Source organism: Echinops telfairi, unplaced genomic scaffold (genome assembly GCF_000313985.2).
Source record: "Echinops telfairi isolate 266 unplaced genomic scaffold, ASM31398v2 ScPeMD7_3533;HRSCAF=4204_1, whole genome shotgun sequence".
Classification (NCBI taxonomy): Eukaryota; Metazoa; Chordata; class Mammalia; order Afrosoricida; family Tenrecidae; genus Echinops; species Echinops telfairi.
In genome coordinates this window covers 28,231,122-28,248,680 of record NW_022107432.1, presented here as the reverse complement: position 1 = coordinate 28,248,680, position 17,559 = coordinate 28,231,122, and the positions used below count along the sequence as shown (strand labels likewise).

The following is a 17,559-nucleotide window of genomic DNA, read 5'->3' as shown; positions in this document are numbered from 1 at the left end:
AAAAAACCAATAAATCTTTCCAAAAAGAAAAAATAGTAAGTAAATGTATAGAAAAGAATGAAGGCAACATATGTACAAACATGCCTGATGCAATCAATGTATGGATTGTAATAAGAATTGTAAGAAGCCCCAATAAAATGATCTTTTAATAAAAAAAATTTTTTAAAAGAATAACCTACACCAAAAAAGAAAGATCATTTACTCATATTTAATAGATCTGCTCTTGGCACGACTAGATGGCAGCCAACTGAAGCCTGTAATCCAGTACTGTTTATCGAGAGATTACAGAAATCCGGCTCACCACGGGCCACATTTTTTTTTAAATCTAAAAGGTTCTTCTAGAAATACAACAAACATTTGTGCAAAATAAATGGTTATACTTTGAAATTAGCCCAGGAATGTTTTAGGTTTATTACACGCATAGGGTGAGGCACATGCGCAGCCAATCACATATAGAAAGCACAGACAAGCAGGCCAACATACCAAAGCCCCGAGGGTCTGAATTGCCATTGTGGTAACTCTGGGTCGCATCACCTTCAGTGCCCCAATTGCTACAAAAGGAGAGTGAATATATTACTACAAGTGTCCTGCAGAAAAGATATTCTGGAAGAAAGTCTTTAAAACATCACCATGCATATAAAGGTTTCATACACTTGGCTTTACCTCTACTATTTCAAATATTAAGCTCTCAAGAAAGGGCAAATGGACAAGGTAGGATTTTGAACTAGACGGAGGAGGCGGTAAAGCCAGGCAACAGTAATAAACAACAATAGCAGCAGCTATCGCTCATTGTGCTTCGGACTTTGTCTTCCATTAAATCTCAGAACAGCTGAACAGGCTCAAATTGAGTAGGTCTCTCTTACAGGTGAGATTGTTGTTCAGGCAGGGTGATTTGAGTTGTTCAGGGTCACCGAACTATGTCAGCGCCACGGTTCGTGTCTAGGTCTGTCCAGTTCTGATGCTCCCTTTTCAATCAGGGGACAGACACACCAAGCCACAGACCTTGACAGAGTGCAGAGAAATAACATAAAGAATTAGGGGAGGAAGTGCGGAGGGGCAGGTGAGAGGGAAGACATTTCTACATTTGTAAATATTGAAAATATTTAAATATCTTTTTAATGTTTATGATTGTAAAACTGTTGAAAGGCTTAAAAAAAACCCATTATGTAACATTTCTGGATCAAAAATAAAAAAGAATGAATGAACAAGTATTTGAATCTCCAGTTGGGCAAATATCTTACCATCCATGATCTATCTAAAAGAATGATGATCTCACTTCCCCTGACTGCCACAAGAGCAATAAAACACAACCAACCCCATTGCCAGGAAGTTTCTTCCAACTCATGGCAAGTTCTTGGGTTACTTACTGAACAGAACTGCTCCATCGGGGCTGTACAGGACAATAGGAAAACAGGTCTCTAAACAGCACTCAAGTCACATTCTTACAGATGCGGTCATTAAGTAGCTCTGGTTTGACTTAACTGGTAAGTTTAATGGGGGTGGGGGTGGGGGTGGAGATGAAAAGCAAAACTAGCTTACAAGGTGTAGCTGTGGAAACGCATACTCACTGAGTCAGTTCCAGGGTAGCTTTTCTGGAGAACACCCATGCCAGCTTTTCATCTTTATCCTTGGGGATGTCATTTTTATCCTCATACGCCAAGAAATAGAGGGAAAATTTCATAGTCGGAAAATCTAATTTTTGGAGCAGCCTGAAATTAAAAGATGACAGGCCCAAATCATGTAGAAAAGGTAGATTCATTTCAAACAAAACCTTTCTAAAATTGATTGTGGTGATGATGGCACAACTCTTGAACATATTCAAACCACTGAAATGTATGCTACACAGATTAAAAATAAAACTATTTAAAAAATAAACAAAACCTGATATTCATGTTGTACTAAGAATAATGCTGTTTGAACGGACAGAGCATGGGGAAAAAATCAGAGAAAAAAAAATCTCAGTAAAAAAACCTTACTCATCTGTAAATACCAGGGAAATACAACAAATTCAGTCTGTTGAATTTCACAAAATCTTCAAATATAATGGACTTTAACTGAAATGATAGTAATTGCTTATAAACAGAAAAAGTCATCATCAAAAGGTAATTTGTCTAAATGAAAACTGCAATGTATTACCCAATTGTTTTTCATATACATACTGCTCAATTGAATAAAGATTTCTTAAGTTCTTACAATGTTGAAATTTCTAGGTATATTTACAAGATGAGTTTGAGAAAATTAGGCATATAGCTAGGATTTGATCACATCTATACATACAATAGACTTAAAATGTTTTAATTTTAAATTGTTTTTAACCATTTTATTAGTTATACAGACATCATATCATCCCATAGTTCCATCACATCAAGCAGTCTTGCACAAATGCTGCCACAATCAGTTTCAAAAAAATGTTTTAAACAGATAACCACCCCATTTCCCTGGAGTCAATTCTGACTCACAGCAACCCTATCGGACAAAGTAGAAGTGCCCTATAGGGTTTTGAAGGCTGTCGTCTTTACGAAAGCAAGCCGCCACATCTTTTTCCTGTGGAGCAGCCGGAGAGTTTGAACCACTGGCTTTTTGGTTAGCTGTTGTGTGTTTAACCAGGGTTAGGTCAAAAAGATAAAATGAGAAAAATAAAAACAAAACAAAAAATCTTCCCAGGGTGAGGACCTAATGTCAGGGGTTTAAGTGGAGAGAAAATGTTTTGAGAATGATGTACAAATGCGCTTTACACAATTGATGTGTGTATGGATTGCGATAACAGTTGTATAAGCCCCTAATAAAATGTTTAAAAAATAAAATAAAATAAAATAAAAAACCAAAACCAAAACAAAACAAAACAAAAATCTTCCCAGGGAAAGAAAATTGAGGATTGGTGATAAGAGAGAGAGGGAAGGAGGAGCAAGATTAGTATCACGGAACATATATAAATGCCATCAATAAGCATTGGGTGTTATAGAAAGGTCAAACAAAATTAAGACCGAGAAAAGGTCACCAGATATGCAAAGGTCCCGTGAGATGGTTTCAGCACCAAGAGGCGGCAGAGGCTGGGCTGCGCTCGAGAAGGAACAGGCGGTGAGGAAGTAAATGGTGTTGACAATGGAAAGGCAGCAAGGCGAGCGGGCATAAGAGCTAGAATCATTCCAGAGCAGAGAAGGCTAAGTTTGCTTGCAGGGTGAGGAGAAAGATGAGTGAAGTTTGGGCCTGGTACTTGAGCTTAAAGTGTAGAATTGTTTTGCTGGGAATCAGGCAGCATGAGGGCGCACAGAATACAATTTCCAGGAGATGACTGAAAGGGGACTGAATGCTCGGGGATAACTTTGTTTGTAATCCACCGAAGGGAATGGCGACAGCACAATAAATGGAATGTTCCTAGGGTTCTGCCCCAAATCTCCGATTTAATTATCACTTTGATGCACTAGGCCTTAGCCCACTGAGATCTGTGCATTGAGTTAACGCAAATAAAATTTACTCTAATATAATAAACTTAGAGTAAAGTATCAGACACTGCCTACACTTGCAAAACTCTGACAGAACATGTACTTAAACGTTACTGGCCCCAAGAAATCTTTCACTTACGTCATTCCAAGAATTCTAGTATAAAAATCCAGTGACTTCTTAGGATCTTTAATTCGGAGCATTGTCTGCTGCAGCAGGAAGTCCTAAAGAGAAGCACTATGTATTAAACACCTCTAACTTGAGCACTTATTATACACATTGTGATCTGTACAAGAACAAGAACCATGAGTGTCTACAAATTTGTTTCCAAACATGTTTGGACCCTTGCTTATCATAGAAATCACCTGAAATCAATTCCCAGAATTCCCACCTACAGATAGCATCCTGTGGCTCTCTGACCAGGATGTTTTCTGGACAACAGGAGCAAGCTTCTGTGTAGGACAGGTCCAAAGGGCAAGGGAGTTGATACCCTAGTGTGGTAGTTACATAATCTTTGTCAACTTATGGAAGGATGGAGTCTACCTGTCAATCAGGTCGTAGCTTGATGACCTCATTTGGAGGCACTAAGAAGATAAACAGCTTCCTGAAAGAAGGTCACACACACACTCCCTGTGAGACAATCCTGTTGACAAGCCACAGGGAGACAGGCTAATGGCAGTCAGAGCCTTGGAGCTGAGGAGCCACGTGGAGACCCACGCCAGCACTGAGATGCTTCTACCACCACTAGATCCACAAGACTTCCCACCCACTGGGCTGTGATCTTCCTGCATTCAGTGTCATTGCATGAATGCGTGAGTCTAAAGAAGAATTTATGGACTAGTATTGACATATGGGGTAATATCAGACTTATGGACTTGATTTGGAATTTATGGACTGGTATGGACATATGGGATAATATCAGACTTATGGACATGATCTGGACTGAGCTGGGATGTTTTCTCAATATACAATTGCTCTTTTATATAAAACTCTCTCATACACATGAGTGTCTATGAATTTGTTTCTCTAGTCTACCCAGACTAACACACCAAGGAAGGACCCTCAAACAGCGGTAGGTAAACACATCTCTGCTTTCCTTACCCCTTAGGGGCCCATTCTGAAGCATGCTCCACACCGTCTCTCACAGGCTCACCAGCAGGGTTGAACCCCAGTTTCCCACAGTAGTAATCCATTCTTAATACATCTTTCATTTTATTTTTCAGCTTGTTATTGTGCATTGCGGTGAAGGTTTACAGAGCAGATCACTAGTTTTACATTCAACAATTACACACATTTCATTTCATTCATTGCAAACCGCAATGTAACATCACTCGACCCTACTCCCTCTGTTTCCTGTTTCCAGTCTTCCTTCCTTCCTAACTCTTTTGAATTTTGTCTTTTGGTAATTGCTGCCCCTTTGATCTCAAGGGGTTGATGATTCTAAGGTGTCCCTACCTCACCAGTGTTATTGTTCCCCTTACAGACCGATCTATTGTCCGGCTGAACACTGAGCCACGGGGGCGAGCTCAGCTCAGTCTGAAAGGTGACTCAGGACCATGCTCACAGGGGTTCCAACAGGCTCTCTCCGACCAGCAAGCCTGGACTCTCCATGCTCGCAGGGGTTCCAATAGGTTCTATCCAACTAGCAAGCCTGGACTCTTTTAAGGTTCTGAATTTTGTTTTAGCATTTTCCTCCCACTTCATCCAGGATCTTCTAATGTAATCCCTTTCGGAGCAACTGGGAATGGTAGTCAGGTGCCATCTATAGTTCTGATCTCAGGGTCAAGGAGACTGATGTTTGCATGGTCCATTATGCCACTGCACTAACTGGTCCCATGTGGCTTTGGTTTTCATCACTTTTCTTACACTCTCTTGGGGAGAGACCTTCAGACAGGGAGAGACCAACACATGGCCATCAAGTCAATTCTGATGCAGAGAGACACTATAGGACATGGTAGAACTGTCCCCAGGGTTTCCGAGATTGAAACCTTTTTAAAAAAAATCATTTTATTGAGGGCTCATACAACTCTTATCACAATCCATACATCCATCGTCAAGCACTTTTATACAGTTGTTTCCCTCATCATTCTCAAAACATTTGCTTTCTACTTGAGCCCTTGGTATCAGCTCATTTTCACCCCTCCTTCCCCATTCCCCCTTCCCCCATGAACCCCTGATAATCATTATCATTTTGTCATAGAGATTGAAACTCTTTACAGGAGTAGAAAGCCAAGTCTTTCTCTTTCTGAGCACTGGTGAGGTTCAAACTGCTGACTGTGTAGTTTGCAGCCCAGTGCATAACCACTACACCACCAGTTCCTGGAGAGGGCAATCGTTGCACCTTAATATACTGTATATCCTCGTGTATAAGTCGAGTTTTTCAACACATTTAAAATACAGTTTTTGTGGTAAAATTAGGTGCCTCGGCTGATATTTGGGTGAGCTTATACTGGAGTATATAGGGTACTTTTCTCTGACCTCCCTTGCCCACTCCATAGACTTTTCTGTGATCCTTTCTGAATAAACTACTTACAAATAAACCTTTAGCTTGAGTCTCCCTTTGAGCAACCCAAAGTGAGACCCTGATGTAACCACAAATAAGGAATCCAATGACTATCGTATTTGGGGAATGAATGTATATTGAGTGCCCTTCCAGCACCATTCACTGGTAACTAGGTAAATAGCGAGAAATTACTCACAAGACCTAGGCTCCTAAACAACTCCTAGGTGACAGTAAAAAGTTACTGTCCCTAACACCTTTGTGAAATGGTCCAATTTACAAATCAGAAAACAGAAGGATTAATCTGTCTGGGGAAAAATAAAGGTAGAATATGTACATTCATGATGTTAAGATTATTATTCACACTACTTTGACAATAATCATTAATAATAAACATTAAAAATAATATGTTGCCTAGGAATTTTACTTCATTAACTACAATAACTCTGACATATATTAATAATCCCATTTTATAGATGAGAAATTGACACCCTAGTGATTAAACTAGACATCCAAGCCTTCTGATTCTAGTTCAGGTCTCTCTCTACCTTACAGACCCTAAGTCTGTAAATCAGGTGAGACCTTCCCACAAGGTTAGGATTCTCTGAAACCCACGATCTTGACAAAACGGCCTGGCACCTTTGACTTCTCCTTACGCAGCACAAGCATCTATCTCTCCTTATAACTCCCATTGTGGAATTCATTCAGCATCACGAGGACATGAAAATAACCAACATGTACCTTTTCAGCATCAAAGCTCACTTAAAACAGACAAGTCCCAAGCTACTTTCTTGTATTCAGCTGGTGCCAATGAATGGAAGCCAATGAATGGCTTTATTCACAACGTATCATCACATAAGAGCAGTTGGGTCTGCAGCTACAGGCTTCCGGGAAATTGGGATGGCTTTTCCAGGTCAGCTGCTCTGCTCCGGGAGGGCGCATCTTAGTGTCAGCGAGCAGCTGAGACAGGCATAGAAGCAGCTCGGGAGATACAGACCAGGGCCTGGCTTTTCTCCCAGGAACACATCCAAAGACCACCTACAGGAGTCACTGCGTCCTGCCTGCTCAAAAAGAAAAGGCAGCGAGAGACGACTTCAGGGTCTACAGGTAAACACACAAGACACTTCGAACGCTACAAGAACAGCAAACACCCCCTTCTCCTGGTTAATATGAGTGACTGCTGCTTCTCTACAGCACAGTGGAAACGTGAGTAAGCCGACTGGCTTCAAGACAAAACCTTCAGGTCATTATGGAGACTGGTCCAGGCAGGTCTCAGAGGGAAAGCAGTCGCTCCTACACCAGACTTCGGGCACCGCAACTTTGGAGGAGGAGGGGTAGTCAAGGCCTCAGTTGCATTCCATGAGCTTGGGCTCTGGAATCCCAGATCTGCAGGGATCCAGCTGACCCTCGCCCACTGGGTGGCATTCCTTAGGGAAAACATTGAGGAGCTTGACCCTCTCCTTTTGGGCCTCTTGTTTGTTCTATAGCATTAAGTGAAAAAGGGCCGATTGTTACTTTCTGTTTGGAATATCTATTCTTCCCTTCTCAATAATATTCATTAGGATAACGAACCAATCAGAACGAATCTAATCTGGAGTAAACCCTGTTTCCTTAGCAAACCAAAGCAACATTGGTGCTATTGAGTTTATTCTGACTCACGGTGACACTCTAGGCCAAAGGAGGCTTGCCCACTGGAGCCCCGGTGGACTGCCTAGCATAAAGTCAGCAGTTCAAATCCACCAACCACCCAGAGGGAGAAAGATGAGGCTGTCGGCTCCCATAAATATTCAGAGCCCTGTAAACCCATGGGGGCAGATCTACTCTTTCTTACAAGGGGCGCTCTGAGTCGGAACGGACTCAATGACAGTAACAGTTGAGAACTTCCCCATTGGGCGTCTAAGGCTATAAATCTTTACAGAAGCACACTGCCACATCTTTCTCCTGTGCAGTAGTAACTGGTGGGTTCAAACCAACAAGCTTTTAGCTAGCAGCCACACACTTAACAAGTGAGCCACTCGGGGGCTTTCTGCTTCCCTAAACCAGATAACACAAGTCCATTTGGATACTAGATTCTTTCTCACGCTTCTTGCTTATACCTGCCCCACAGACATTCTCCTTTGTTGAAAGTCAGCAATGTACCTAACATGTTCAATCCCAGGTATACAAGGGGCTTCAAAAGTTTGTGAATGGGATGAAAAGATAATGGAGTTTCCCACAAACTTTTGAAGCACTCTCATATGACTGACGGTCTTCAACGAGAGGGGATTACTGACTAGCTCTCTCCTTCCCATGTACTGGTCAGTTCTGCATGATAACCCAATTTTAACATGACCCTGGTTATCCTATGAAGAAGCCCTCCTGCTGCGATGGTTAAGTGCTCATCAGCTAACCGAACGCATGGCAGCTCTAACTTACCAACTGTTCCCTAGAAGATGGGGCAGCCTGCTGATGTAACAATTACAGCCGTAGAAACCTTACTTGGAGAACATTTGTACTCTGCCCTATCCGGTCACTGAACTGAAATGGATTTGATGGCAGTGGGTTGAGTTTGGGTGTTTGTTCAAGCATTTAGTGACTTAGGTGCCACACTGAGACTTCATAGACACAGAATTAAGGTTACTAATCAGCTGACCTTAGACTACGACACCTGGATTATCTGGGGAGCCTCGATGTAATTAAGTACCTGAGCCCTTACATACAGAAGAGGAGGGCAGAAGAGTCCTTCAGAGAAGAGATGCTAAGAAGAAGGCAGAAGGAGCAACCCAGGCAGCACAGGAGGCTGTGGTTTATATTAAAGGGAGAAAGCAATTCGGAAAAGGAGAGTGAGAATGAACAGACAACTTGAATAACATAGACAATGGCCTTGAATTCCATATGCAAAAAGGGTTGAACTGGTGTATGTTGTGTTTACTTTCAATGACCACAACAAAAATAAATTGTTTTAAAGAAGACAAAAGGGAGGTCTGGCAGAGGTTCCTACTGTGAGAAGGATCTGTCTGGGCTCTGAGATGTAAGGGCGTACAGGTAAGGACACTGCGACAGCCTCTCAGCTAACAGACAGCAAGGACACAGGGACCTTGGTCTTACAACTGCTAGGAACTGAGTCCAGCATTCAGCCAACAACCAGAATGGGCCTCCCGGGAGGCACACAGCCCTGCCCACACCTGGCATTCGCCTGGTGGACTCTGCTGTTTGACTTCTATCCGACACTGTGTGTGTTCTCCTCTACTCCACACTAACTTCTAGCGGTTCACTGAACAAGGTTCACAGGCTGTAGCCATGGGACTTTTATACTGGTTGTTCCTTTCTCGGAATGCTCTTTCCCCAGACAGCCATTTTTCCTAACGAATCTTCTTAACTTTTTACAAATGATGTCATCCTCTCAAAGAAAACTTTCTCAAACTCAAATGAGTTCATTCCATTGAACTGACTTCAACTCCTAGGACAGAGTAGCATGACCCTATAAGACAGAGAATCGCCCCTGTGGGTTTCCGAGTCTGTAAAACATGATGGGAGCAGAAAACCTCAGCTTTTTCCCATGGAGCAGCTGGTGGTTTTGAACTGCTGACCTTGTAGTTAGCAGTCCAATGGTTAACCCACTATGCCACCACAGGTCATAGAAGCCTTTGTAGGGCACCCTAATTAAAACCGTAACTCTGTACTTCAATCCCTGTATATCCTGTTTCATTTTTAAAAATTTTCTTCTGCCATAGCACTTAACTTTTAATATGCCATACAATTACATAATTGAAAAATCACACACATCTTTATATATTTATATTGTATCACCTTTCCTCTCTGAAACATGTTTGTTTGGGTCACTGATATTTTCTAATGAATAAGTGACCTTTCACATTCTCCTTACACCCCAACTAGATTTCTACCTCACCTCCTTGATCAGGTTGTAGCCAACATTACTGGCCTCTTCTACAGTTAGAAATAAGAGAAAGTATAAACTAACCAAATAACCTTTTAAAAGCTGTTCATCGGTTTTCAATCCATAGTGTCACCGAGGTCGCATTCATCACACGTATCCTCAGCGGTTCTCTAGAACCATCATTAGTACTGCTAAAGTACAAACACGACTTTATGGTCATTCTGTCCAATCCATCCACACAGGCTACACAAAAATCCATCTATCTTGGGCACAATATTGTGCTTGTTTGCAGGTGTTTTGCCAAGTAATGTAAGGCAAGTTGGATAACCCTATCCATTCTACCCTACTCTACCCTACCCCACCTACCCCATCCTTACCTGTGTGCCTTATTCTAGACCTAGCCTACAATCTTTCATGAAAGAGTTTTGACCTTAAGAGTCTTTAGGAGTTGCTATTCTTTGACTTTTCTTGGAGTTTATCTAAGAAAATAACCAGGGACCATGACAGCGATTTGTAGACATGGTCGCAGTTTCGTAATTCATATCACCTGTATGAGGTAGTACTGTTGCCCCTATTGTACCTCTGATAGAGTAAGAGGCAAAATAAAAATTCCAACCCTGAAAGTCTGGCTTCAACCCCCTTGCTAAAGTGACTCCAAACATAAAGAAATGGCTGTTAGATAACTGACGGTTTTAACTCATTTAACATGCTGACTTAGAAGAACACAATGTGGGGACATGCACATGGTCTGTTAGTTTAACAAGCAGACTACAGGTGTTTATACCACCAGTTGCTGTGGCGTGGATTCTGATGCTTCGTGACCCTCTGGGTGTCAGCACAGAGCAGGGCTCCACGGAGCTTGACGTGGTTGCTTGTTTGGGAACAGATCATCGGACCTTTCTTCCAAGAAAGGGTAGACTTAAAGTTCCAGTCTTTTGGTTAGCAGCAGATGGTATTGACCTTACACCTCTAAGAACTCCACTATTTTATTTAAAATGCTATCAGGATTCATTATAACTCAAAATTAATTATGTTAAAGCCTTTAATTTCATTCTCTATTAACACAGCTATGTATTTATGAATGTCTAACACACACAATATACATATAATAGTATTAAAATTAACTTGAAAAAGTATAAATGCCACCCCCCCAAGCTCCCCAAAGTTCAAGGGTGTTGTCAATGCTCATGATTAAAAAATTAAAATATCCTTTGCTGCAATACCTTAGTAGTCACTCCCAAGTTTGAAGGTAGCCCTAGTCGCACTGTCAAGGAGACCTGTGGAGGTGTAGCTATGTGTTTGGCTGCAATAAAAAACGCCAGCAGTTCAACACCACCAGCCACTCTGCAGGAGATAGCAGGGGCTTGCTACTCCCGTAAAGCATTGCAGTCTCGGAAACCCACACAGACAGTTCTGCTCGATCCTCTGGGCTGCAATGAGTCAGCATCAATTCGATGACAGTGAGTTTGAGGGGGTTTTGTTTGTTTGGTGGTGCTGTCGGGTTGCTTACCCACAACGTTCCAAGCCACCAGCTGCTCCCTTGGACAAAGATGAGATTTACAGCCTCAGAAACCCTTTATAAGCTGGAATCAACTCCATGCAGTTAAGTTTGGTTTTCATTTTAAACTTCAGAACCAAAGCTTCTAGAAGCTCCAAAAGGAACAGCCATGGATACCGCAACCAAATCTCACTGCCACTGAGTCAATATTAACTCACAGTGATCCCCGGGGGTTTCCGGGACTGGCACTGTTAATGGGAGTAGAAAGCCTGCCTTTCTCCCCAGGAGCTGCTGGTCCTTTTGAATGGCGTGCAGACCAGGCGAAGCGCAGCCCAACCAGTAACCAGGACACCACCAGGGCTCCTCAAAGGTAAGATAATTCTTCTAGTCCAGCTACAATTTGCCAATCACGTTATTTTATCATAAACGATGTTGCCTAAAAGCAATTGTTCATTTTTTACCAGTTTCCTGGGAAACAGCGCAAGAGCTATCCTCCTCTGAAAAGGGAAACCAGTTCTTAATTCTTTACCCCTAGATATTATATCTCCCATAAAACAAATATCAATATAGTGTCTTTCCTTACCTGACCTAATAAATAAATAAATAAATCGGCCTTTCAATTGCTTTCAACGAAGATCCTTTTGGAAATATGAGCTTATCTAGGAGGAATAAGACTGTACTTCAGGTTGATGTGAGATAGGATGGGATACATTTTTTAAAAACTATCTTCCTCTATCTAGGTGTTTCGCTTACTTCATCTATACCAGGAGGTGACAGGTTATTCTAGAAACGATCCAGCTACGCTTTTTCGATTTCTTCTATTTCGGTGAGAACTGGTGGCTGTCGGGTAAGCATGGGACTGCTAGCCACAAGATTGGCAATTCAAACCCATCAGCTGCTCCGAGGGAGAAAGGTGAGGCTGTCTGCTCCCATCAAGATTTCCAGTCTCGTAATCCTGAACTGAGTGTGAACGGACTCTGTGGCAGTGTGTTTGGTTATTTTAATGAGTCTCATGTCATTCAGTCCTCCCATTCTACACATCACCAGCCAACAACAAACTTTAGATGAAGTTACCCTGTAGACAGGGAAGAGAGTAGCTGAGAGGCACAAAGGAAAGTTTAAATGGAAAAAAAAAAGGAATTTTAAAATTAAAAAATATATATATATTTAAAAGTACTTATTAGCACACTTGCCAAACTATTCTTGTGGCAGATAGGAGAAATAGGAAAAGTCCAGAAGCACCAGTATCGTGAAGCATTTCAATTCTCACGCAAAGGAAGAAAAAGCACACATGTTAAGTATGAGGGAAAAAATAATCACCCTTGAGAGACAATACGGTCCAAATGCTGGTTCTACCTCTGTGACCTTGGATCTCAGTTTGTACACCTTCAGAATGGAGAAAACACGACCCCTAGTTCCAAGGGATGGCGCCCTGATTAAGTACTCCACTGGCAAGGCGAAGGTAGATGGTTCAAACCCACCATCTGCTCTGTGGGAGAAAGCTGTGGGAACCTGCTTCTGTTAATATTTACAGTCTGGGAACCCCAAGGCGTGGTGGCTAGAGGCAGCTCTATTCTGTCCTAGGGCGTTGCTTAGGGTCAAAACTGACACCATGACAATGTGTTTGGGTTTACTTTGGGAGATGTTCCAAGAGTTGAGTGGAAGAGTATATGGGACAATACATAAAAGTGATTAACCCACAGCAAGCTACTTGCCTCACCTGGTTTTTGCAGTTATTATTAAATACCAAGTTTCCACAACTACAGTAGTTATTTCTTTTGATTCCCAAATCAGCGTTCCCCAGCCCACACCTCTAAGCTCAGCTCTGGAATAACATGTCTACTGGTGTTAAAATATGTAATTTAGCAGATTCAAATGGCACAATCCACTGTATTTCCAACAGAGAAGGCCTCTAGCACCCTTTGTTAGTCCATGCCAGGCACCTGAAATCCATCCTTCCTCCCTCCTTCCCTTGCTTCCTCCTTTTCTCCCTCCCTCCCTTCCTCTCACCACTCCTCCCCCAATCCAATCTAAGCCTCCTACTGATCCTTTTGCCTTCCGAAATGAACACTATCTTGCTCAGGCCTCTCTACTTACTTTTTGCCTAGACTACTATCATAGTAAGGAGCCCTGGTGGCGCTGTGGGATAAACATTCGACTACTAACTGCAAGGTTGGTGGTTTAAACCCACCAGCCTATCCTTGGGGAAAAGATGAGACCATCCGCTCCTGTGGAGATTTGTAGTCTTGGAGACCTTACACAGGGTCACTATGGATCGGAATCAACTCAACTCCACGGCAGGGGGCTGCCTCTCACAGGCTCTTGGGTCTCTCTGCTTCTTGCAGGCTGATCGGAAAGAATGGGATCCATTAACTTCACCGCTACCAAGTGATCTTTCTATAATGAAAACCTAATTGTGTCAGCCTTAATGAACACGAATCCTTCAGTGGCTCCTTGCTGCACTTGGGAGAAGGTCCCAATGTAAGCACCTACGGTTGCCACACTCTTCTCCGACCATCATTTCTTTAAATAGGCCATCATTTTGTTGTTGTTAAATTTCACATCCACATTATATATAAAAAACATACCCCTCAATAAATGCTTATGTATCTTAATTATAGATGTACATTATCAAATATACTTACCCAGTAGAAATCTTTATAGGGTGAGACACAACGAGCACCCAGTGACTGTACTGTGTGTGCATGTGCACACACGCACACCACTGCCCATAGCTGAAGGCTCACTGTATTACCTGTAGTGCCGCAGGTACCTGTACCAGTTCTCGGATGCCTGCACGCCTTCCTATGCACTGTGATTCTGTCTAGAAAAGCTACCATCCACCTGCCCAGTGTCCTCCTTCCCCCTCATTTCCATTTTCTCTCACGCCGACCCCTGAACACAGCTTCATCTCGTTACTTTCGCTATTCATGGCAACACAGTTCATGTCCCAATACTAAAAGCTTTTTTTCTTATCTTAAAAAAAAATCATTTTATCAGTGTCTCTTACAGCTCTTATAACATCGAAACATCAATTTTATCAAGCATATTTGTACATATGTTGCCATCATTATTTCCAAAACATTTTCTACTTGAGTCCTTGGTATAAGCTCCTCTTTTTTCCCCTCCCTCCCTCACACTGGAGAATCCTTGATCAATTATATATTGTTATTATTGTTTTGCATCTTACGCTGTCTGTTGCCTCCCCTCACCCACATTTCTGTTATTCGTCCCCTTTAGGAGAGGGAGGACTATATACCCAACCTTGTGATGGGTTCTCCCTTTCTCCCCCTCCCCCCTCACTGACCATCCCTCTACCCTGATATTGCTACTACCACTACTGTTCCTGGGGTGTTTATCTGTCCTGAATTCCATGTGTTGAGAGTTCTTACCTGTACCAATGTGTGTTCTCTGGTCTAGCCAGATTGTAAGGTAGAACTGGGTCATGGTAGTGGGTGGGGAAGCATTCAGGAACTAGAGGAATGATGTGTGTTTCGTAGATACTATACTGCACCTTGGTTGAATCATCTCTTCCTCATAACCCTTCTGTGGGGGGATAGCCAAGTGTCTACAGATGGGCTTTGGGTCTCCACTCCAACCCCACTCTTTTGCGTCAATATAGTTGTTTGTTTTGGATCTTTTGATACCTGATACCTGATCTCATCAACACCTCATGATCACACAGGCTGGTGTGCTTCTTCCATGTGGCTTATTTGCTTCCCTGCTAGATGGCTGCTTGTTTAACCTCAAGCCTTTAAAATCCCAGACACTATATCTTTTGATAGCCGGGCACCATCCGCTCTCTTCACATTTGTAAAAGCTTTTCTTGACCCTCATATAGGACCAAAACCCAAACCAAACCCACTGCTGTAGAGTCGATTCCAATTCATTGTGACAGGGTAGTAATTCTGGTAGCATACTGGTTATGCTTCAGGCTGCTAACTGCAAGGTCAGCAGTTCAAAACCACCAGTTGTTTGGCAGGAGAATGATGAGGTTTTCTATTCTTGTAAAGAGTTACAGTCTAGGAAACCCACAAGGATAGCTCTACCCTGTCCCATACGGATGCCATGAGTCAGAACAGACTTGATGGCAGTGAGTTTGGTTTTTGGTTTGTACAATATATAATCAATATTGTACCTGTCTCTAGTGCTTAACAGACACAGTCATTCTTGAAGGCAGGAACTGTGGTTTTAGTTCCATCCAATCCACCATACCTCACGTCCATCCTGAGCACAGAACAAAACCCAAGCCCCCAAAACCCCCAAACCTCATTGCCATCAAGTTTATTTCAATTCACAGCAAGAACACATAGTATTAAACACTTCAGCAACTTAAAAAAGATAAGTAAAATTGTCTGAAAAGGTACGGTGGGTGGAGGTGGCGGGGCTGGGGATAGTAGGAGAGAAGATGGCCTTCCACTGGCATCACTGGAGAACCAATTTTGTATTTCACTAGATTAAACTTCGTAAACTCCTCTAAGCCCATAATTCTGTTAAAATTAACTTGATGCTATTTCTTGTTCGGATTGCTGTCTAGCTGCTCATTCAAACTCAAACTCATTTCTAACTCATGGCGACCCTATAAGACAGGGTCGAACTGCTCCCGTGGGTTTCCCGAGACTAACTTTACGGGAGTGGAGAACCTTGTCTTTCTCTTGCGGAGCAACTGGGAGTTTTGAACTGCTGACCTTATGGTTAGCAGCCCAATGTATAATCACTATGCCACCAAGGGTCCTTATGTCTAGGTACTAGGTATATATTTTTTAATTAAAAAAAAAGGCCTAAGGCTTCTCTCCCTAATGCACTCTAGCAATATGTCTTGAAATTTGAGGCTTGGTCCACGAGTAAATGTGGTTCAAGAGAAGCGGAGTGAAGTGAGGACAGATCTTGGTAGTGGTAGCTTACAAAAGGCCGCAGCAGTGAGGACATTACCCTATTGTAGTAAAGGACACCAAGAAAGGCAGCAAGAAAGTGACAGGAGCTTGTCACTTGGAGCAGGCTCATTTGGCCCTTTGAAGAAAAGTCAGCCAAGTAAGACTGTCCTGGATATGACACAGCTCTGCATTCTTCAGTCGGCCCTCACGACAAAGATGCAAAACTCAACCAGTAAGCTTTCTACCACGGTTGCTCTCTCCTTTCTAAACCAACCCCTTATGACATAGCTCGCCTTCCAGAAGAATCTTTCATGTAGCCTCATGACCTCCAGGCTTTGATTATTTTAATCTCCCTTGCAGGATGCTTTGAAACCCTACTACCTGTATGATATCCACCTTGCTTGGCTGTGAAGTTCAAGGTGCTCCTGTCTGCCTCGAACCTACCACTCTAGCCTTCTCCAGCACAGCTCCCCTGCTGAGACTTCCTCCTTGCCAGCCCACCACCATGTTCTCCCTCGGCTGTATTTGTATGCAGACCTGCTGGAACCCTAACCATCTTTTGAAGCATGGCCCCACCACTATACTCTTCCCAAGGCTTTCGGATCCCCCCACCAGTTAAAATACAACCTTAAATAGTACCACTCCTCACAATTCAGAGAATGCAAGTGCATTCTACCTCATTCTCCCTTCTTACCTAAAGAGGTCTACATTGGATTGCTAATCTCAAGGTCAGTAGCTCAAACCTACCAGCTGCTCACTGGGAGAAAGATGAGGCTTTCTGCTCCCCTAAAGATTGATAGCCTCAGGTTGCTATGAGGTGAAGCAATGGCCTTGGGGTATTTATTTAGTTAGGTGTTGTCTTACCAGGTAGCGTTATGTCCTGACAAGCTCATTCAGTCAATGACAGACAGGAGGAGGGAGGGGCTTTAAAGGCCGGTCTTCAGAGTCCAAATACTCCGAGTTCACACTAAGCTATTAATGCCACTTTTGAAAATTCCTCCCTCCTCTGCGTTCCCAGGGTGGGTTATAATTTCAATTTCAATAGCACACTAACCCTCGTTCGGGTGGACAATGTCCAGTCCTCGAGCCGCATAAGGTCCTTGAAGTCATCAATACCAGCGAGAAGCAGTGCCAGCCATCTCATTCAAAACCCAACTCATACTGACCCTATTGGTAGATAGAACTGCCTCTGTGGGTTTCCAAGCCTGTCAATCATTTTTTTTGTTTTTTTTTTAATCATTTTATTGGGGGCTCGTACAATTCTTATCACAACCCACACATACATCCATTGTGTCAAGCACATTTGTACATTTGTTGCCATCATCATTCTCAAAACATTTGCCTTCTACTTGAGCCCTTAATATCGGCT

General features: G+C 42.6%; 1 protein-coding gene across 1 annotated transcript in view; it reads right to left on the bottom strand.

Moving 5' to 3' along the window:
* Nucleotides 1-17,559, bottom strand: part of GLO1 (glyoxalase I) — a 30,837-nt gene that overhangs the window by 9,299 nt on the left and 3,979 nt on the right. The window contains exons 2-4 of the mRNA XM_004710834.2: nt 3,583-3,665; nt 1,569-1,709; nt 484-551 (exon numbers count right to left, since the gene is read on the bottom strand). Of these exons, the coding sequence (XP_004710891.1) occupies nt 484-551; nt 1,569-1,709; nt 3,583-3,665 (292 nt within the window). The remainder of the gene's footprint in view (nt 1-483; nt 552-1,568; nt 1,710-3,582; nt 3,666-17,559) is intronic.